The sequence below is a fragment of the Lissotriton vulgaris genome, chromosome 5 (assembly GCF_964263255.1).
Source record: "Lissotriton vulgaris chromosome 5, aLisVul1.2, whole genome shotgun sequence".
In the NCBI taxonomy this organism is placed as follows: Eukaryota; Metazoa; Chordata; class Amphibia; order Caudata; family Salamandridae; genus Lissotriton; species Lissotriton vulgaris.
The window spans coordinates 1,556,962,098-1,556,985,048 of NC_141693.1; the positions used below are offsets into that span (position 1 = coordinate 1,556,962,098).

General features: G+C 45.9%; 1 protein-coding gene across 1 annotated transcript in view; it reads right to left on the reverse strand.

The window, feature by feature from the left end:
* Positions 1-459: 459 nt before the first annotated feature.
* LOC147715142 (leukotriene B4 receptor 1-like) overlaps positions 460-22,951 on the reverse strand; it is a 94,340-nt gene continuing 71,848 nt past the window's right edge. Inside the window, exon 2 of the mRNA XM_086923626.1 lies at positions 460-2,544. Within this exon, the coding sequence (XP_086779752.1) occupies positions 1,448-2,544 (1,097 nt within the window). The 3' untranslated portion in view covers positions 460-1,447. The remainder of the gene's footprint in view (positions 2,545-22,951) is intronic.

The window sequence follows — 22,951 nt, forward strand, 5'->3', positions numbered from 1 at the left end:
GCTCGCAACATTAACAATAAAGAAATAGAAAATCTTCATTTTATTTCCTTACCCGTGGATTTCTTCATCACTGCTTCTTCATTGTAAAATGCCAACTCTAACGGCAAGGACAGCTGCGGAGGGCAAGCATCATTGATGTCAAAACAGAGGAGGGAAAGCCAGATTACGTCTTCTCTTCCAGGGGGATATACTCTAAATATATTTCTTCCCCTATTTTAGGCCTGTCCTAGAGGCAGCATTAACTGTCTCACCAGCCTGATGTATTCAAAATATTCATAAATAAAAATATTTGATTATATAGATGCATAGATACATAGGATTATGTAAAATTGACATTCACATTTTGTTTCCGCCCACCACAGCACCCAGCATTGGGCAATAGGTTAGTCCATTTCAGTCATTGCACATTCACCTGAAATTTAGAGCATTGCTGTGCCAGCTCTGTTAGGCCAATCTGTCTTTTCTTCTCTTTTGTTCCTTTCTGTGTGTAATATATATGTAAACTTTATTGCATGTGGCAAAAGTATAAAGTTAGATGAAAAGAAATTGTCTAAGGAATGTTTTTAAAGCTATGGCTGCCTTCGCAAATGCTGATGCCTCTTTTACTGCTTGACCCATGCTTATATGTTTATAGTTTGAACTTTACCACTAAACCCCAGTCATTAGTCCTCAATTTACCAACACAGAATACTCTGGGTGCTTGTGGAATGAGATCCACATAGTTTTTTTTCAACAGAGAGTCATCACAGTTTGCCATACTAATTTATTTTGTATTCCTTCATTTTTCTTGCAGAGCAAGTTCTAGACAGCCAAGGTGTGTTTTGGTCACGGCAGGTATCCCAATGACTTCTTCAGGGCTTCTTCAGACTCAGAAGCCAAAGAAAAGTTAGTAAATTCACCTATAAGGTGTGCAGTGAAGAATGAAGCACTGGTGTTTCATATCATAAACTATTATAGGGTACCCAGTACAGGGCAGCTAGAACTTACTGTGAGGGGAAAAGCTAGGAATAAAAGAAGAATTGGAATGATGGGCTATGCTGACTTTCTGGTGATACTTTGGAAGTGCTCACAATTTCAGTTGAAAATTAGGGTATTTCCCAATTCCTACTTGGGGATCATTCATGCGGCTGCTCCTCCCTTTTTCTGAGCACCCGAGTAAGTACTTTAAAGACGTGTCAGACACTTACTGTGATTTGAATAGGATTGCGCTGTCGCTACTGAGGCCACTAAATTGTATTTTGTATGGATTTTTGTATGGAGATGTAGACCTCTTTCTGTCTCAGCCCCTAACAGGGCTTTCATCATGCATGTCTTCAGAGAATATCTTGCAGACTGCGTGCACAAATGAATTAGAGGTAGTTCTATTGTTTTTCTGCCCAAATGTTTGACAGCTGGTGGAATGTTTTGATAATCCTCAAATATATCGCAGTGGAACTCTTACTTGGCTTCATTCTGCCTGGCCAGAGGAGAATGTTTTGCTCTGAGTGTCAGTATCTGTGTTCATTCGGTCCAGCTCCATGGGGTCACTCCTTTTTCCATGGTCAGGAAGTGCATGAGCATCCTTGTTAGTGCCAGTGACTTCAGATGAGGTTCCTTCGAGGAGTTTGGCCAAGAAGCCCACACCTGCTGTCTTAATGAAAGAGCCTCCTACAAAGGCATACAGAATGGGGTTTACGCTGCTGCTTAGAAACGCCAGGGCTGTCACGTTGGGCCGAGCCCTGGCAGCGGCTGACTTCAGGCTCGCAGCACTGGAATCGGGCAGCAGGTTGCCTAGGACCTGAATAACATTCACTACATGGTAGGGCAGCCAGAACACTGCAAAGGCCAGTACAATCAAGGCGATGAGGCATGCTGTCTTCTTCTTGTGCTGAAAGCGGGCACTCCTCAAGCGAAGCCCAATATAGTTGTAACTCCCAAGGATGATGGTAAAGGGGAGGAGGAAGCCAAACAAGGTCTCAAACAAATATTGGAAGACAACATGCCTGGGGCTGATGTGGAATGGAACACAGACAGTGCGGTTATAGTAGAAGGTGACCACTCGGTAGAAGGGCATGGGTATGGCGAACAGGAAGGCCATGAGCCAGATGACCAGTAGGATCGCCATCACTACTGGTTTAGTCCTCACCTTCTGGGACAGTATGGGCTTGTAGATGACCAGAAAGCGGTCCAAACTCATGAAAGAGATCAGGAAGATGCTTGCATACATGCTGAGGCAGCAAATGTAGTGGCAAATCTTGCAGATAGCAGCCCCGAAGGTCCAAGCACCTGTTGCCAGCAGGTTAATGAAGAGTGGTGCTGTGAACAGTACTGCTGTGTCAGCCACTGCCAGGTGGAGGATAAGCACACAGGTAACGCTGCGCTTGGTCATGCGTGCCAGAATGGTCCAGATGATGAAGACGTTCCCGGGGATGCCCACAGCTGTCGCAATTGAGAGGATGATGATGCCCAATGTCGGAGACGAGCTTGGAGGTTGGGCTTGTGTGTGAGTGGCATTAAGGACAGTTTCGTTACCAAACTGGATGGACATCTTGATAGAAGATCTTTCTAATGGAGGAAAAAATACCTCTATCAATGAAAATGCCTAAAGGCAATCGTTTTTTTTACATTTGTGCTATTACATTCTCTTCACACATTTTTTTAAAAGACAATCATGAATAAGAATAGGCACAAGACGACTGAACATGTTTAAACACATTTTCCAGATTACATATATAAAAGCATTGCTTGTTAAAAAGTAAATGACACATAACTAAAATAATTGCCCAAACTTAGAGATGATGAAATGAGAAAAACAGTCATCAAAAGTGATTTCATTAACATTGACATTTCATAAAATTCGATTGTCGTCATTGTAGCTTAGCGGCTTGGAGGAGGCGGGAGGCGAGCAAGCCCCCATTGTAGCCGCCACCGCCAGGAGTCCACTTGTGCAGCCCACAGCGCCGCCGCTCCGGGACTACATCCCCCGGCAGCCTTAGCGGCGGCACTGCTTCCTGACACCACCACCGAAACGGAGAGCTCCGCTCCGCTCCGCGGGACGCGAGCGGGACGCTGTGCTAAGCCCGGGCAAAAGGCGGGCCCTCTGTGGCCCTTAGAGGACCCGAGGAGGACGGGATGGGCCACCCCACTTGGCCCCATCGAAGGAAGAGGTACAGAGACGCTCAACCCTTTTATCTCTATCGCTTTGAATAGCCTAGTGTCGCTCCCGGATTTTTATTTTTGTTGTCCAATAACTATGTCCATCTGGGAGGAGCTGAATGCCCTGTGTGGCACAAACTATGTCCCTGCCATATCAACCCCCCCTAAAGTGGGCAGAGACACTGACCACATATACTGCACCCCCCAGGACGTACTTTTATCCCCCGAAAAAATTATTTCTCCAGCTAACACACTGTCCCGGGGCTCTACCAGTAAAAGGATATCTAATGTCAATCAAATGTGCTGTAGCCCCTCAATATCACCACCTAACCCAACTTTATTAACGCCGGATAAGGCGGGGACTAGAACAAATGACTCTGTATCACCCCTCCAATTGACCCTACTGGCTCGCATTGAGCGATTGTTAAACTCTGCATTATCAGCCCTGGTCACAAAAATCAACGATCTGGGGGACAGGTTGACCAATATAGAAAAAACAGTACAAAGGATTCATCCATTAACTGGTAATTCTGCTCTACCCATTTGTCCTACTCTCCCTACTAACCATGAAAAGCCTCAGTCAATTGCTCACAGGAAAGCACGAACATTTGATTCCCCTCTTAATACACCCATTCCAAGTGGCCGCAATGTTACTTCTAATTCCGCACATGTCCCTCTCATAGCTCCTAGGATACTCCAAGAAAGAAGGCATCGAATTAATCTATCCCCTGAAGCCGCCCCACACGTGACCGTTCTCTCTGGGGTCCCTGCACTTAGTCAGGGCAAACTTGAAACACACCAGGACCTGCTGAACAAAGCCATTTTTTGGCTCAAAAACAACAGACCGCTGCCACCTGCTCTAGATGGCGGAATCCTGAGCGTCAGGAGGGTGGGGTGGCTAGGTATGTTGCCCAAAGTCATTCCGGGAGACTTGATAATAATTAAATTCAAACACAGGAACATTGCCCCCTATCTACGATCAACCGAGCCCAAAATTGGAGATGGCCCCATCTGTATCTGGGACTTACATGACTTTTATCCTGGCCCCCAAGTACTGAATTATAATACTTGATGAAGGGGACTCTGTGTACTTTGATTAGTTGATTCGCTAAATTGATTTTAGTTGGTTTTAAATAGTCGGTTTTCTTTTAACATTGTAATGAATTGATGAGTTATATATGCATGTATGTATTTCTTTTTTTGTCGCTTTTATGGTTTTTGAAAAAGACCGAATAAAGCTTATTTGAATTGATTGTCATCACCAATTTACAATTAATATCTTGTTTCAATTATTGGACACTTTCTGGCTCCTAGTGCAAATGTGAGGAATGAAACACTTGCCAGGTCTACTGATTAAATGGTAAACTACCATTTTGAATCATTCATTCTACCAACAAATTAGTCCACCGCTTGCTACCGCTTTAAAGACCAAGGCAGGGGCATAAGACACACCTTCACAGCTACCGTGGTGCTGGCACCCTACTTCCTAATTTGAAGAGCTCACATCATGCAGCGTGTTGCAGCCTGCTCTGTCTTGTTTGCAGAGACAGCGAGACTGAAGCTGTTTTGCAGAAACAAAAAGAACAAAAAGTATCAAGCTGTTCTTACAACTTGTGAAACATTTATTGACCTTTTTAGGTCGAGCCTGCAGGCAACACATGTGTGCTGTCGCTTGGCAACAATCTGTTGTATCTTAAAAAAACACAAAAAAAAGGTCTTTTGACCCACCCCCTCCCTATTACTTACTATTTGTTCGCTTCATGATCACTCTCATTTAATTTCTTCTGATTGGTCACTGCATCGAGGCATCGCATCCGGTTCATTATCTTCTTCATGTTGTCCTTTTGATAGAGTGCATGGACCAAGTACTGATCGATACATTTATTTATATGTGTCCTTCCACTTTTCTCATTCATTTTGAGGTACTTGATTTTTCTGCATCCCATCCCTCCAACCACACTCCATTGCTTGATACCCTTATCCATCACCCTCCTGCGCTGTTGCTTATTTCTTTTGTATGCTCCTGCCCTTATAATTTCATGGAGGGGCATTGACTACAATCTCTTCCAGTCTGTGGTCCCAATGAGATTAACAAAGGAGCTGCTATTTCTGTCAACTCGGATATCAACCTATAATGAAAAGAAGAAAGGTTCTTGGGTGCAGCAAAGCACAGTGTAAGAACTTATTGTTCTTGGTTGACTGGGGCATGAGCCCTGGTCAAGCAACAACCACAATCCCTGTCAGGGTAAGGCACGAGTTAACCCCACAATAAATTGTCCCCCACAAGCTGTCGATGCTGTAGTGTGAAGAGTCGGGCTGACAGCGCTTTGTGTTGATTCTCGGTGCAACTGGTACAGTCTAAGTAGGAGCTAGCTTCTTAACGGTCACAAAGAGCCCAAAAGCTCGATTATAACTCACTGAGGCACACCAAGGGTCCGGGACCTGAGGGGCAGCACTTGGAGGTCAGGAACTCACTGCAGCTAGGTCCAGGGGTTGGTGGTTCAGGTTGTCGGGGAGGCCTTTATGTCTCTGAGGCTCAGATCAGGAGGTCAGCAGCCTTGCCCTTGGAGTCACTCTGGTACCCTGGGTTCAAGATGAAGGTGCAGGTCCAGTTCTCTTTTCCCAGGCAAGAGGGCAGCAGGTCAGCCCTACAGGCCAGCAGTCCTTTAGAGCAGCAGTTCAGCAAAGTGGCAGTCCTTGTAGCAGTGCAGCAGTCCTTCTTCCTTGCAGAGTGTCCACAGTTCCAGAAGTGTAGTGAAGAATTGGTGTCTGAGGCCCAGTGTCCATACCCAGTTGTTCCTTTGAAGTGGGGGAGAAGCTTCTAGAGTCATGCCTTGGAAGTGCACAGATGCCCTGCTTTCCTGCCCCTGGCTCCAGACCAACCACAGGGGGATTGCAGCCCTTTGTGTGAAGATAGGACACAGCCTATTCAAGTATAAGTGGGGTTGGGTCGCCCATTCCGCCAGGAGCTGTCAAATAGCTATAGAAGTGTGTTAGGGGGTTTTGTTTTGTTTCCATTTCAGAAAAATGTAAATCAAAAAAGTAGTAATGTGATTACAGGGCAATATTGCAAATAGACTATTGTGATTGTGGGATAATAAGGGTCCCTAGAAAACTGTACCAGCAATATGACCTAGGTTACATTGTAAATTTAATTCCTTTGTGGCGCCTCCTAAGGTTTGCGCTCCGTGAGTTTGGAACAGGACATGCTACTGTTTACAGATGGGCAACAACTAACCGCATTGATGCTTGTAATATGATTTCTGTATTAATCATCCCATGCATACTACCTGTAAAAAAAAGTTTAAGTATATTTGGGGTTGAGCCCAGATCCTCCCTCCCATTCTGCCACCTGTGGCCCAGACAGTCACACCTAAACTCCGCATTGTGAGTGGTTGTCTAGGAGGAATAAACAAACCCAACTGTCATCTACAGCCAGTCATGTGACTCAGAGACAGTCTGCAGGCACCAAATGGCTAAGGCAAGAAAATGTCAACTTACTAAAATTGGCATTTTCAGAACTGCAATTGAAAATCCAACTTTACCATAAGTTAGGATTTTTTGAATTGTGATTACAGGCACACCAAACATGAAGGGGTTACCTCTTCTCAATAAAAAATTATACCTATAAAATGCTATAAGTTAATGTTGTCCTATGGGAGAGGTAGACCTTGCACTGGTGGAAATACATGTTAGAGTTTTTCACTACCATGACCTGTAAAACTTAAAAATACATGTCTTGCTGTTTAAATACATTGCACCCTGCTCTCTGAGCTGTGCTGTACAGGACCTACCTAGAGGTGGCTTATATGCATTCAAAAGAAAGATTTGGTCCTGGCAAAAGGTTTATTTTGCCAGGTCAAAATGCAGTTTAAAACTGACAATACTCAGGTTGTAATGGGAGGCCTGAGACATGCTTAAAGTGCTACATAAGTGGGTGGCACAATCAGTGCTGAGGCCCACTAGTAGCATTTGATTTACAGGCCCTGGGCACAGATAGTGCCACTTTACTATGGATTTTCAAGTAAATTAAATATGCCAGTTGGGTATAAGTAAATTCTACCATATTTAGAGTAGAGAGCACAATCACTTTAGCAATTGTACGGCCAGAAAAAACTAGGTCAGTAAAAATGGAGGAAGAAGGCAAAAATACAGTTTCTGATTATTTTAATTTGCACGCAGATTATTAAAAGTAAGTGTGGTGATTTATGCACATGTAAATTTACAATAACACTTGACAAAGTTAGGCATATCTTCTTAAGATATCTCGGAGTAAGGACCACGTACTAGTTTCCTTCAAGAAAAGTCAGATTACAAAGAGGAGCTGAATACATTATATGTATTTGGAGAACAGCTACAAACTCTCACTAGATACAACAAGCATTGAGAAAGCAAATAGATTTCATCTATGCTGGAGCTATTGGCTTTGCCAATATTCTTTAACCATGTTTTACACCAGCGTGGCTGCTGTTTAGTATGGCTAAAAGAGAGTGATGTGGAGTGGAGTGATGTAAAGTGGTGCCAAGTGGAGTATTATGCAGTGGTGTAGAGAGTCGTAGAGTGGCGTTGAGTGGATTTCAGTGGTTTGAAGTGAAGTGAACTAGAGTGCCATGGAGTGGTGTAGAGTGTTGTGGAGGCTCATGGAGGGAATAGAATGTTGTAGAGTGGAAAGGCGTAGAGTGGAGTAGAGTTGAGTGGTATTGAGTGGAGTAGAGCGTCAGAGTGTGTCATGGGGATGAGCCTTGCATTTACACTGTGTTCAGTTAGCATGAGCTTATTAGAAGTTTAAACGCCATTTTTCCTTTCTGCTGCCTTTGCACACGGCACACATTATTAGAAATGTTTAGAGTCTAGCAGACCGTTTTGCTTCACACTAGAATAATATGTTTTCCTATAGTAGCAGCCTTTCTTGGTAAGCTTTGTCTGAACAGTGAGTGCCGAGGCCTTCAAGGTTATTTGAACACAGTGGTTGTTGTTCAGTGTGATTAGCGCACGTTCTAGACATAACATATATGCAGCTGTGGCCACCTCTGATTTCGGCGCGTTTAATAATGCACTGCGCAGGCATGCTCACACACTTGGAAAACATTTGCATGCAGAGAGCTGGTGTAGAAAATGATGTGATCCATTTCTACTAGGGCCAAAGGTATGGGGCCGCCCTTGTAAACCCAAGAGACCTTCTGTAGATATAAAATAACCTACTAGCAAAGGAGGGTGAGATCTAGGTGTAATCTAGCCTATTTCCATTTAGCATTTTAACATGATTTCTCCTTTTGTATTTTATGGAATAGTAACTATGCTGATAATCTTGTTGCTTATAATATGTCTGCTTGTATTAGCTAAGATATGGCGCCTGAGAACACGGCATTCGAAATAAATATTTCAAACGTGCACGTGTCTTTATTTACTCCCAGTTTTGGACTGATAAAAGAGTATAAGGAAAGAGTGTTCATGTGTTCCACATTGCCTGAGGTATTCTAAGTTCCATGTTCTGGGAGGCCAAATCATTGGGGGTATGGAAGAACCAATGAGATACTGATTGCTAGTCTGGTAGGGGATTTTGGCTACTAAGGTGAGTTTTGGTACACCCTAATTCACTGAGGTTCCAAGTCTCTATGCACAGTTCTGTGTATAAGCAGAATCTCTGCTACAAGTGGAGTAGCATGTAATATAGTGGAGTGGCCTAGAATGTCATGGAGTGGTGTAGAAGAAAGTGGAGTGGAATAGAGGGTGTCCTGTAAAGTGGAGTAGAGTGTTGTAGAGTAGAGTTGCATAGAGCAGTGTAGAGTGGAGTAGTGTAATGGAGCAGAGCGGAGTAGTGTGTTGTAGAATAGAGTAGAGTAAAGTGGCATGCAGTGGCATAGAGGGAGTTGCATAGAGCATTGAAGAGTGGAGTAGTGTAGCATAGTGGCATAGAGTGGATCAGAGTGTTGTAGAGTGGAGTGGCATAGAGTGGAGTAGATTTTAATGGAGTAGAGTGTTGTAGGGTGTAGTGTCATAGGGTGGAGTAGAGTCACCTAGAATGAAGTAGCCTAAAGTACAGTGGTGCAGAGTAGATTGGCATAGAGTGCAGTGGCATACAGTGCATTTGTTTTGAGTAAAGTGGTGTAGGCTGCATTGGCATAGAGTGCATTGATGTAGAGTGTAGTGCCGCAGAGCAGATTACAGTGACATAGAGATTAATGGCGTAGAGTGGGGTTGCCCAGAGTAGAGTAGAGTGGCATAGAGCACAGTGGGGTAGAGTGCAGTGGCGTAGAGTGGAGTAGTGCAGGGTAGACTGGAGTGGTGCGGGATAGAGTGGAGTGATGCGGGGTAGAGTTTAGAGATGTAGAGTAGCGCAGAGGTCAGTGGAGTAGAGTGCAATGGGGCAGAACGGATTAAAGTGGTGAAGAATGGAGTGATGTAGAGTGTAGAGGTGTAGATTGAATTGACGTAGAGTACAGTACAGTAGCGTTGAGTGGTGCCAAGTAGAGTGCAGTGAAATAGAGTGTAGTGGTGCAGAGTATAGTGCCATTGAGTTCAGTGGTATAGAGTGCAGTCTTGCAGAGTACTGTCATAGAATACAGTGTAATAGAGTTCAGGGATGTAGCGGGCAGTGGCATAGAGTGCAGTGGTACAGAGTACATTAGCTTACAGTGCATTTGCTTAGAGTACAGTGCAGCAGAGTACAGTGGTGCAGAGTACAGTGATGCAGAGATCAGTGGTACAGAGTGCAGTGGTGCAGAGTTCAGTGGAGCAGAGTGCATTGGCATAGAGTAGAGTGGTGAGGAGTAGAGTTGAGTGATTAAGAGTAGAGTAGAGTGGTGTAGAGTGACAGCATAGAGTGGAGTGGCATAGAATACAGTGGCATAGAGTAGAGTGGCATAGAGTGGAGTAGAGTGACTTAAAGTGTAGTAGCATAGAGCAGATTGTTTCAGAGTAGAGTGGCTTAGAGTGGATTGTTTCAGAGTAGAATGAAGTGGCGTAGAGTGGAGTGGTAGACAGTGGATTGAAGTGGCATAGAGTGGATTGGAGCAGGGTAGAGGGAAGTGGAGTGTTGCAGGGTAGAGTACAATGGCACAGAGTAGAGGTAGAGAGTACATTGGCATATAGTGCATTGGTGTTGAGTGCAGTGGTGTTGAGTGCTGCAGAGTAGATTATAGGGGTATAGAGTGCAGCGGTGCAGAGTTGATTGGCGAAAAGTGCAGTGGCATAGAGTGCATTGGTTTTGAGTAAAGTGGTGTTGAGTGCGTTGGCATTGAGTGGAGTTGAGTGGCACAGGTTAGATTGCAGCAGCCTAGAGTGGAGCGGCTTAGAGGGGAATTGCGTAGAGTGGAATAGAATGAATGAATGAATGAATGAATGAATGAATGAATGAGGCAATTTATAAAGCACTGTAGCACCGAAGGAGTATGCAGTTCCTGTGGGGTGGGGAAAGAAGACGAAGGCTAGGTTGGTCAACACCCTTACTCAGTAGTGGAGTGTGGGTGTCTCCCAATTTGGGTAGTGGGGCCCTCACACACCCATTTAGGTGTCATTCTGTAGTGTAGTTCCGATAGTACCCTTTCATGCAGGACCTACGCTGTTTACGGATAACATTTTCTGTGGGCTAGGTGGCAAACTGAGTCTGTACAACCCCACCGAATATGTCAGCCTATGTTTTCGCATTATCTAGCTCGCAGTGCTACTAGAATCTCCTGTTGTCAGAGAGATTTGTTTTTACAAATTCAAAACATAACCTCAGACTTGTCAAAACAATATAGTACTTTTCACCCAGTCACTCGTGCATGCTTGTTTTGCTCTCAGAGAGATACACAGAAGAAACAGTTGAGCGAGTTTACAATAAAAATTTATTGTACGTAGTTCTTCTCATGTAAAATAAGTGCGCTGCTACAACTGTAACACAGTAGCAGAGATATAGAACCAGCAGTACAGTAAATAAGAAGAAATAGTATTGTTCTAACATTTCGCAATAGTCATGAACACATACATGAATATGAAATGCATTTACAAAATAAAGTGCGTACTCCTAAGATGCCTGTCTAGATGTACCCAAGTGTACCTAGCATGTGAGTAGGTGTGAAAGAGCCTAAGTCTAAGAACCAAAGTTTAAGCGCCAAGAATCCCACTAGGATTTAGTCAAATCCCCATACCTGAAGAGTGTGGGACCTCGTCCTGGACTTGAGTTGGACAACCCGCAAGGGATCGTCAGACCACTGTCAGCTGGGGCAATGGCATGCCGGAGCCACAGCGTCTCTGGTCAGTGTGTCGGCCTTGAAGTCTTGGTTCCCTCCTGACTACTGACAGCAAGAGGTGCTGTATATATACAGCCTATGTGGGTGTGTTCCCCATTGTTCAGTATGAAGATGACGTTGGGGATTAAACCTTGTGCGTCGATGGGAGAGGTGAAGTGGACCTCCTGTAGAGCGTACTCATAAATTATTCACATGTGCTAAAATTTGACGACTTAGCAATATCAATTGGGAAAAACCCACCCTCGGCGTAGAACTAGGTGAAATGTTTAGTCCATAAAAGGCTATAGTCTTAGAAGGTGTCATGTCCATACAAGGCAGTCTGTCCTTATTTGAAGTTATGACCTTATAAGGCTTGTTCATATGAAACGATGGGGAGATGATGTAGGGATGTAGGGAAAGTGTACGATGTTCCCAAGACCTATATCAGGGTACCGATATGAAATATAACACCCACTCCACCTTATACTTAACATTGATAATACACATTTGAGATACACATTTATAACGGTGTCAGTGCATAAAATCATTAAGCAGTCATTTACAATGTTTCAAAAAACATTAAAATTCAATTTAAAAACAGTTCAAAATATAAGAAATACATGTTCTTTGTGAAAATATGACATTTGTGGTAAAGTTCTTCAAATCACAGTTCCAAATGAGTTCGATCACACAAGTTGAACTACTGTAAGCGTACTTAGAAGGCCATGCTTTGGTATAGAAAGTATCAATTTTGAAAAAGTTCTTTTAAGTAAAAAGTAGAGGAAAGGAAAAAAACGTAATTCTTTCCAAGCATACTTAGAGAGATCTGAAGTGGGCATGCTCCTAGCAACAGAGGCTGGATGAAGGAGGAGACTGAGCCTCTTCCTGACCTCTTGTCTGCAACAGAGCGAGAAGGTTCAGTGGATGGTGTGAACCTCTCTTCCACCCTGACCCCTGAGCAACAAAATTACTGTCACCAGTTGCTGGGACAGTTTTCCAACCTGTTCGCCCTGATTCTCAGTGTCACTTATTGGTGCGTCCATGATGTAGACACTGGGGACAGTTCTCCTGTCAAGCGAAAAACTTGGGTGACTGACAGGGTGAGAGCTTGCATCAAGGAGGAGGTCTCCAAGATGCTGGAATTGGGGGTGATTAAGTCCTCTGACAGTCCTTGGGCCAGCCCAGTGGTCTTGGTCCCAAAGGCTGCTGCACCGGGTGTCACGTCAGAACTGCGGTTCTGTGTGGACTACAGAGGGCTCAATTCAGTCACCTGGACTGGCGCGCACCCCATCTCCAGAGCAGATGAGCTCCTTGATCGTTTGACTTAACGTCTGGGTACTGGCAGATCACCTTGACTGATGGGGCAAGAGAGAGGTCAGCATTCTCCACACCAGATGGGCACAACCAATTCCGGGTTATGCCCTTTGGGATGAAGAATGCCCCTGCCACCTTTCAGAGGTTGGTCAAACAGGTTTTGGGTGTACTGGAACAGTTCAGTGCTGCCTACCTGGATGATATTGCAGTGTTCAGCACCAGTTGGGAAGAACATCTGCGTCACCTCTGGGAAGTGTTGATGGCGCTGCGGAGAGCAGCCCTCATGATCAAGGCGAGTAAGTGCCAGATCGGGTAGGGTTCCATGGTGTACTTCGGACACCAGATTGGGAGAGGCCAGGTAGAGTCCCTACAGCTCAAGATTGAGACCATCCTGGCTGGGAACCCCCAAGACCCAGACAGAAGTGAGAGACCATTTTAAGCCACACTGGGTATTACAGGAGGTTTGTCAAGGGGTATGGTAGCATTGTTGCACCCTTGACAGAGCTGACTTCCAAGAAGCAGCCAAAGAAAGTGATTTGAACTGACACTTGTCAGAGAGATTTTGATGTCCTGAAGACTGCCATGTGCACGGCTCCAGTGCTCCTGGCACCCAACTTCTCAAAACAGTTTATTGTTCAAACAGAAGCGTCATTGCATGGTGTGGGGGCTGTTCTGTCACCGATGAATGAGGAGGGCCTAGGCCAACCTATAGTCTTCATCAGTAGAAGGATACTTCCATGGGAACAGAGGTGGAGAGTGATTGAGCTTGAGGCATTTGCTGTGGTCTGGGCACTGAAGAAGTTTAGACCATACTTGTTTGGGACTCACTTCCGGGTTCAGACAAACCACAGGCCCCTCAGATGGTTGATCCAGATGAGGGGTGAGAATCCAAAGCTGTTAAGGTGGTCCATTTCCCTACAGGGGATGGAATTCACGGTGGAACACCGCCCTGGTACAGAACAGCCAATCCTAATGGTCTGTCCAGATGTTTCCGCCTTAGTGATGAGAACTCCCAAGAGGTAGGGTAGTTCTCTCCACATTTCAGCTAGAGGGGACATGTGTTAGAACTGGCACCATTTGCGTGGGACTCCCTTCCATTTTTTGCTGTTGCCTCTTATTTGTTGATGCTTTTAGGCACTGTGCCACTGCTATCCAGTTCCACAGTGCAAGTGTTCCGTATGGTAAACTTATGTATGGATTAGGGACTTCATGATTGGCTTTATTGGTTTACTTGTCAGACCCTAGTACAGTGCACTGCGTGTGCCCAGGGCTTGTAAATCAAATGCTGCTGGTGGGCTTGCAGCACTGTTTGTGCCAACCACCGGAGCAGATTGTAAAGTGTGTCTAGAGGCCTGCCATTGCAGAGCCTGTGTGCAGTCTGGTACTGCCATGTTGACTTGGCAAGTGCACCCATTTGCCAGTGCCCAAACCTTCCCTTTTCTCCATATTAGTTACCCCTTTGGTAGGCCCACGGGCAGGGTGCATTGTAGGTTAAAGGTAGGACATGCCCTGATGTGTGTGGCATGTCCTGATAGTGAATTACAGCCATTTTCGTGTTTCACTATTGCAAGGCTATCTGTGACCTGAATAGGGCTGTGCATGCCTTCCACAATGCTGGCTCCAAATGCCTGGGGTGTGTCTGATGTCTCTGACCTACACTGTCAAAGAAAGAGAAAGATTCCTGTAAACAAAGTGTTCCAGGACTGCACAGAACTGGTTTGGACTAGGCACAGACACTCTACCCTCGGAGACAAAGGATTTTGGTGTGTAAAAGGAGGGACCCAGACCCCAGAACATTAGATCACTTCTGGGAATCAAGACAAACCTTTGCTGAGGAGAAGAACCAGGAAGATGAAGGAGGAGACTACCCCTCTGCTGTGTTTTTGGGGGTTGGCCTGCAGTGGTTGCTTCATTTCTTTTTTGTTTAAATATCTTTATTGGTCTTTTCTTATTTTTTCTTTTCTTATATTGCGTAACAGTTTAGGAGTATCTGAGACACTATCCAGACATATACAAAGCAACACAATAAGAACCCTGTGTATATCAACAATGTGTCACAGACGTGAAATTATAATACACAGTGATGCATACATGTTCCTCCAGAAGGCATTTACTGGTAAATTGTTGTGTGCTACTCCCTGTTCGCACTGCTGCACTGCATTTCCCAATCTTCCTGCAGTGGTTGCTTCATTGCCAAATGAAGGAGAAGAGGACTGAGTGTGCTTTGCATTAACATGAAGAAAAATCTCCAAGGGCTTGAACGTGAGCTTGCTGCCTGCCTGAAGTCTCAGGGATACAAGACTTCACCAACCAGCTCCCCCCTGAATTCCCTTTCTGGGAGTTGAAGTGCCTGCAGTTGTGCTGGGCCTTCTGAGAGACTGCATGTCACTGGGAGCTGGTAGCACGACGCAAAGACGAGAAGCGTGTCGCTGCCACAGCAACTGTCATCGAATCGCCGAAGAAGCGAGCCGCCGCTGTCATCTTCGCATCGCCGAAGCATGGCAAAGCACTGGAGATGCGTGCTGCTGAGCAGAGGTCGCCGTCGCATCACCAGAGAAGTATGTCACAGAACCTGTTGTGGCTCTAAAGATCTTTGAGCCACCGCACAGCCGTCGGGCGTGCATGCATCGCATCGACATTGACGCATCATAACCAAGACGCCATTTTGTTGCATTGCATCGGAGAAGAGTATTGCATCGGGCGCCATATTGTCGCATCGTACTGGAGAGCAGTAAGAAACCAACGCATCCACTCCCCTGAGTGTAAGGAACTGACGCATCACCTTCCCTGCAAGCCTTTTGTTTGTTATGCATTCAAGGTACATTGAGAGTAAAGTGTTGCATTTACAACTTGAGAGAACTGAGCTATATCCTACCATTTGAGGTTCCGTGACGATCGTAAGTGGTGTTTTCGACTCACACGAATATGGTCGAGTCTAGTATCTATGAACCGCAAATGACGAGTTTAGTGGGTGTACGCAGTTTCGCTGTACTAGCCTAAACCGTTCGTCTGTTTCGTGGGTTTATCTACATCTGTAGCCACAGGTTCCATCTTAGATACGGCATCCATTTTGTTTCTTGCCCTCAAGTAGCCAGCGAACGGACGCTGTCCGCTTCGCGACCCTGGGATTCCCAAGACTCTTGCGGAAGACACGTTTCCTTTGAAAGTGTCTTTATGATGAGGGGGATGATACTGTAAGGCAGATGGCTCCGCTCGAGGCACATCTTGCCGTGCCGGTCTACTGTCTTAGTCGTGCATCTCATTAGGCACGTCCCTTTGATTCCTGCAGCTCGTGTTTCCTGATACCACCCCTTTTACACCCTTTCCGATCTCCCCACTGTTTCTGCCTTCCTCTACACCTGTTTCTGTTCCTTCTTCGATCTGTTTACTGCCAATTGGAATGTACTAATGGTGGGAAGATGGGTTTTTACAGTTGGGAACCACCAAATGTTTCCGTACTTATGTTCCGGGCCCTGAATACATGAAAGCAACCCCCCCTTGTTGATTACGATGGGAACCAAGTTGTAAACCTTTGTGTATCATGTTAACCTATGAGAGAAATGTGTATAAAAGGAGCGACCCACAGTAGCAATTCGAATCAGGCTCCGTGAACCTACGTTATGTGTTTCTCGTGACTTCTGTGTTCCCTGCAGTAATAAACCTCGAATCTTTGACGCCGTCCCGTGTCTCTGTCATTTGTACGCCGGAACAGGTTACCCACGAAGGTTTCAGGTGTTGTCCCCTGGCACCGCTGGGTAGTAGAAAAACCCAGTCCTTCAGTTGGCGCCCAACGTGGGGCTGCATCAGTGGTACCGGTCCAAGCCCGACGATCGTGAGGAACTTCGTGTGAAATCTCCGAGGGAAGGTGCACCCCGCTTCATCGATCCTGTTGTCGAAACAAGTGGCCCGACGACTTTTCCCGCGAAGATTCCCGCCTCCTGACCGCTGCGACGGACTGCTGCCCTGACTGTAGACCTGTTTTGGCGCCTGGCGTAGACCTTGGTACAGCGAGACGATTGACAGGCCTTCCTGGTGACGCCATCGATCTTTGAGTTAAGTATTTGTGGGTCGCTCCCAGAGTCCTTAGTTGTGGGTGCTTAGTTGTTGCATGGTTCCATTGCATTTGTGGTTCTTAGTACTTGGTTCTTTGTTGTGATATTTGACGTCTGCAGTCGCCAAAAACCGAGGGTTTTTGCTCTTTGCAGGGACTTTGTAAATCCCGTAACCCTTGAAGTTTGTGAAACTTGGCTAGTGTGCAAGATGCCTGGCCGTAGTACTTTGTTCAGTTGTTTTGGTCGTTGTGGTGCGGATTCCCGACTGGAGGACTCGTGTCCGATACCTCCGGTTGGAACTCCAACTTATGAATTATATAGCAAGCACAGGTTAGGTCCGATTACCTTTAATGAATATTGCATTCGCTATACTAGAAAGGACGGTGTCCTTAGTTGGCCACCTCATGGTAGTTTCGAGACACCGATTTTAGATAACCTTGAGGCTAAACTGTTTAAGAAAAAATCAAGGCCGGCCATGTTTGATGCCTTTCGGTTATGGCGCAAAGAAGCCAAACAGAAAGAAATCAGACAGACAAAACGCAATCAGAGAGATGGAGTTGCTACTATAGTAAAGAAAGCAGAACAGTTTCAGCGAGATAAGGAGGAAAAGGAAAAGGAAGTTTTCGATAGGCTTCAGCGTATGTCTATAGATAAATGTTACCCCGCTTTGCCAACGGAGTCGGATAAGAAGGAGGAATCAGTTGAGGACCCTTTACTGTCCTATCTTCTGAAGTCACCACCTCCGTACGCACAGGGTACCACAGCTCCTGTGGTTTCCCCTGTACCTGCTCCTGTACCTGTTCCTCAACCTGTTCCTCAACCTGTACCCGTTCTTCCGATTGTTCCTGCTCCTTTGCCTACTTCTGTTCCTACTGCTCCTCCGCTTGTACTTCCTCATACTCCTGCTCCCTCTGCTGCTCCTGTTCTACTTACTCCTGCTGTTTCTTCTGTTCCCGATTCTTCTCTTGTTAATCCCCTATGTTATACTTCTCCATCTGCTCGACGTCGTACCCCCTCTGTTGCTGCTAACTTCTTTAATTCTCTTGGACCTATTCTTGAGTCCGCTGGTTCGGACGGTCCTCAAAGACGTAGTCAGCTTCCCAGTAATCGGGAACGTGCTGCGTTGTATAATATGGCGATGGGTTGGATGAAACACCCCCTTAGAAATCCTCCACGTGCGGTGCTTGATACGTTCTGTCAATTCAATATACCGACACAAAGATACGTCTTTGAAGAAATGTGTAAGGTTTTACGTGATCAAATATCGGGCGATGCATCTGACGATGTATTGACTGCTTTGACTAATTTGCAGCTCCAGTTTTCGAGCGGAATGATAGTAGATTCTAATGTTCGACGCGCTGTTGAGCAGTTATTGTCTTTTCGTCCCTCTATAATGCCTCGAGCATTGTTTGTGGAAGACATTGAGGGACCACTAGAAGCGCCTGGTCAGTATCCCATGCGCGAAGTTCCACCAGTGTGGATGCCGGGTGATGCTAATGCCGTTCCTATCGTCCTGCCGCACTTTCAAAGAGTGTGGATACATCTTCCTTGGAAACGATCGGAAGTTTTGCAGGTCAAACAATCCTTGCCTGACCCTCGCAAAAATCCTGCAGGGTATTATAAAGAATTATCGCAGCTCGTGGATGCTACGATAATGAATCTTGCTGATATCGATATGCTGTTTGGCAACGTCGTACCGCAACCAGTATGGGCAAAGATTCGTCAGGAAGACCATGCGGGAGAATTAGGCGGTGATTGGAATGCATTGCGGGCTGCTGACGCTTTGCAAGTTGGTGGGGCCAAGCCTGATCACTTAATTACGGCTCTGCCTCAGAGAATAATAACTCTTATGAAAACGCTTATGCCAGCTATGAAGGTAAATTGGGACAAACTGTCTGCTTGCATACAGAAGAAGGACGAGAGTGTCTCTGATTTCTTTATGAGATTTGAGGAGGCATTCATCGACCATAGTGGTCAAGATATGGGTACAGAGGGAGGTCAGAGGTTGTTTGTGGACAAATTTGTTTTTAACTTATTACCTGACTTGAGCAACAAATTAAGAAATTCTGAGAGTGCGTGGGCTGTCTCTACTTCTGCTCAAATATTGGCTACGGCACAGTATTATGAGAATAGGGAGAAAGAAGAGAATGATCGTGCCGATAAAAAGACGAAAGAGCTCAAAACTAAAGTGTTGTTACAGCAGGCGTATCCTCCGCGTTCGAATCAGAATGATTCGCAACAACGTAATCGATCGCAGCCGCAGTCTAATAGGTCGCAATCTCGAAATGACTCCTCTTCGCAGAGATCTTCGTTGGGGTACAATCAGTGTGCCTATTGTAGAAATGAGGGTCATTTAAAATTCGATTGTCCAGTTCTCAATGAGCGTAATAGTGGCAATTCGTCTAGAGGAGGTCGTGGTGGTTCTCAACAGACATCACGTGGTAGAGGTCGCGGTGCTCAAAACGATCGTTCCACTAACACTTCTGACTCCAATAATTGTTTTGATCAGCGTGGATCGTCGCAAGGGCGATCTGCTCAGTACAATGTGGATGATTATTACGTCGATCAGGATGCTGACAACGGTAATTACTAGGACAGCCATAGACAAGGAGAGGGAGTAGTATCAGTTCCGGTTGATCAGAGAGGGCCTTACGTCGCAGTTGCCACCTCGGGCGTCGTTGAGCCTTTTCTGTTGGACACTGGTGCAGCGAAAAGTTCCATCATGCATTCGAAACTCCCTGGCGCACCTTTGTCTGGCTTAACAAATGTTTCCGTTGGATTCTCTGGCGCCCCTGTTAGCAATCCGGTTTCGTGCCCTTTGCCTCTTACAATTGGGCCACGTGAGCTGAAAGCTCTGCTGATTTTGACCACCGGGTGTGGTGAAAATCTTTTGGGCCTAGATTTGCTAAAACGTCTGTATGCGACTTTGTATTGTTCTCCTGCGGGAGTAAAGCTCACTTTGGGTGAGAGAATTATCTCTCCAATGTACTTGTCCCTCGATAAGCTTCCACCGGAATTGAGTTCTCTTCCTGCATCTTTGTAGGCAACAGGTCCCAATGACGTGGGCCTGCTCGACATATCCCCTTATGTTGTTCACTTGAAATCTAATGTGCGATTGCCACGTATTCCCCAGTATCGTATCTCCCTTGACGGTGAGCGAGCATTGTTAGCTATTATCTACGACCTGATTGAAAAAGATGTTATTGAGGAGACTCGGGGAAACGTGTGCAACAGCCCTGTACTGCCCATTCTGAAACGTACTGACCCTTCGAAACCACCTGTTTATCGTTTTGTTATCGATTTACGGGAGGTAAATAAAATTGTGATTCCTCAGTTCCCTGTGGTGCCTGACATTACGGCTCTACTGACTCTGATTCCAGCTTCTGCATCCTGGTTTTCAGTGATCGATTTGAAGAATGCGTTCTTCAGCATTCCGATTGCTGAAGAGAGTAGAGACCTTTTTGGTTTCTCTCTTGGTGGCCGCAGCTTCCGGTTTAAACATGCTCCTCAGGGCTACTGTGAGAGTCCATCGATATACAGTCAAGCCTTGAAGGGCCAACTAGATGCGTTTGTGTTGCCGGCTGGTGCAGCTTTGATCCAATACGTCGACGACTTATTGATGGCCGCAGATACTCAGGACATTTGCAAAACCGCTACAGTGTCGTTACTGCAACATCTCTGTGACTTACATCACAAGGTGTCGCCTTCTAAACTTCAATATTGTTGTCAAGAAGTAACCTATCTAGGTCACTTATTGTCAAAGGAGGGAAGGAGGTTGACCCCAGAGAGAATTGCAGCGATTGCTCGGATGACTGTGCCAACAACTCAGAGAGATGTGCGTGCCTTTTTAGGTATCACGTCATACTGCAGACAATGGATTCCAAATTTTTCATTGCTAGCGAAACCATTGGTGGCTCTTACGTGTAAGGATGTTCCGACTCCTTTACCATGGACGGATGAATGTCAGAAAAGATTTTCTGAACTGCGTGACGCATTGTGATCGGCTCCTTTGTTAGGTACTCCTGACTACAGCAAGCCGTTTACATTATACGTTCACGAGAGGGAAGGTTGTGCGTTGAGTGTTTTGACGCAACCTTTTGGTGGTAAGCAGCGTCCATGTGCATATTTTTCCTCGACCTTGGACCCGGTAGCTAGAGCATTGCCGAGTTGTTTGAGAGCAACAGCGGCAGCTGTGGTGTCCATCCGACAATCTGCAGGATTGGTCATGGATAATATGCTTACGGTGATGGTTCCGCATGCAGTTGACACTCTTTTGAATCGTACGAAAACTCAGCACTTGACGAGTGCGAGGTTGTCTGGGTACGAGTTGACGCTGTTGGCAAGTCATATTCAGATAAAACGTTGTAATGTCCTGAACCCGGCGACTTTATTGCCAATTAGCATGGAGTCAGATGAAGTAACACCTCACGACTGTTACTTACGGACTGAGGAGGAAACGAAAGGTCGCGTGGACCTTAAAAACACTCCTTTGGAAGATCCCGATGGGACCTTGTATGTGGATGGTTCATGTTTTAAATTGCCGAATGGTGATGTGACGACTACGTATGCTGTGGTAACTTTGAATACTGTTGTGGAAGCTGCGAGATTGAATCAGAACTCTGCCCAAGCTGCAGAGCTGATCGCTTTGACTAGAGCGTGCGTGTTGTCGAAAGAGAAACGTGTGAATGTGTTTACCGACAGCCAATATGCTTTTGGCGTCGCCCATAGCTTTGGACGATTGTGGAGAGAGAGAGGTTTTATGACATCGCATGGTACTAAGATTCAGCATGGACAGCTTGTGAATGATCTTTTGGATGCACTTACACTGCCTAAGCAGGTGGCGATTGTTAAATGTAGTGCGCATCGTAAGGTGACGGATGATGTTGGTCGTGGTAATGCGTTTGCGGATGAGACTGCTAAGGAGACTGCCCGGAACCTTAGCACTAGAATATATGTGACGAGTTCGGTTAGGTGGCCTACAGAGACTAGTATGTGCGAGGATACTATCGAGAGTGTGAAAACGATACAGAACGAGGCCACCGAGACTGAAAAGACGAAGTGGAAAGAGAGTACGGGAAAGTTGGATGCGAATGGTTGTTGGATTGATTTGTCGGAGCATAAGAGATGGATGTTGCCGGATGCGTATGTACTAGCTGTTGTGACGATGGCACACGGGTTAGCACATATTAGTGCGAAAGGTATCTGCAAGTTGTTGTCCCCTGTGTGGAAGAATGATGGTATCACTAAATGTGCTGAGAGATTGGTGAAGAATTGCATGATATGTATGATGTACAATCCTGGTAAGGGAACCCCTACGCCTCCTGGCCATTTTGCTCCACCTTCATGTCCCTTTGAAGTGATCCAGCTAGACTTCATCCATATGGAGCGATGCAATAATCTTAAATACGTTTTAGTTGTGGTTTGCGCATTCTCCCGATGGATCGAAGCCTACCCTCTCAAAGACAATACGGCTTTGTCCACTGCGAAAATCCTACTGAAGGAATACTTTCCTCGGTATGGAATGCCATGGATTGTATGGTCTGATAACGGAAGTGAGTTTGTGGGGAGTGTGATGAAGAGTGTGTGTAAGGGCCTTGGAATTACTCAGAAATTCCACAGCGCCAACCATCCCCAGTCAGCAGGTTTGGTTGAAGGGTACAATGGCACCCTCAAACTAAAATTAGCGAAGATTCAGGCTACGACTGGTCTTTCGTGGCCTGACGTTTTGCCTTTAGCTTTGTTGTCAACAAGGGCGACTGTACACTCCCGAGTAGGGCTCAGTCCCCATGAAATAGTGTTCGGCCGTCCTGCGAATGTTTGGGGGTCCCTAGACCGAGTGCGTTTTCTGATCTTGAGTACCCAATGTTGATTGATTATCTTCATGATCTGACTGCTAAACTGAGGCTAATTCACCAACAGGTCTTTGAAGCACTGCCGACGCAGACGGAGGGTCCAGGCCACCAGCTCCAGCCCGGAGACTGGGTGGTGACGAGGAACTTTGGAAGAAAACGTAACCTCGAACCTCGTTTTACTGGACCCTACCAAGTCCTCCTTGCCACGAGAACTGCTGTCCGTCTGGAAGGCCGGAAGAACTGGGTGCATGCCACCCACACCAAAAAGGTACCTATACCTTTAGCAGCGGACTCGTGGGTGAGGAAAGGCATTGCTTCGTCTGAAACGGAAAGTTTGCAGACCTTCGTACCTTTTAGCGACGCCCAACCTGTCGGAGAATCCTCA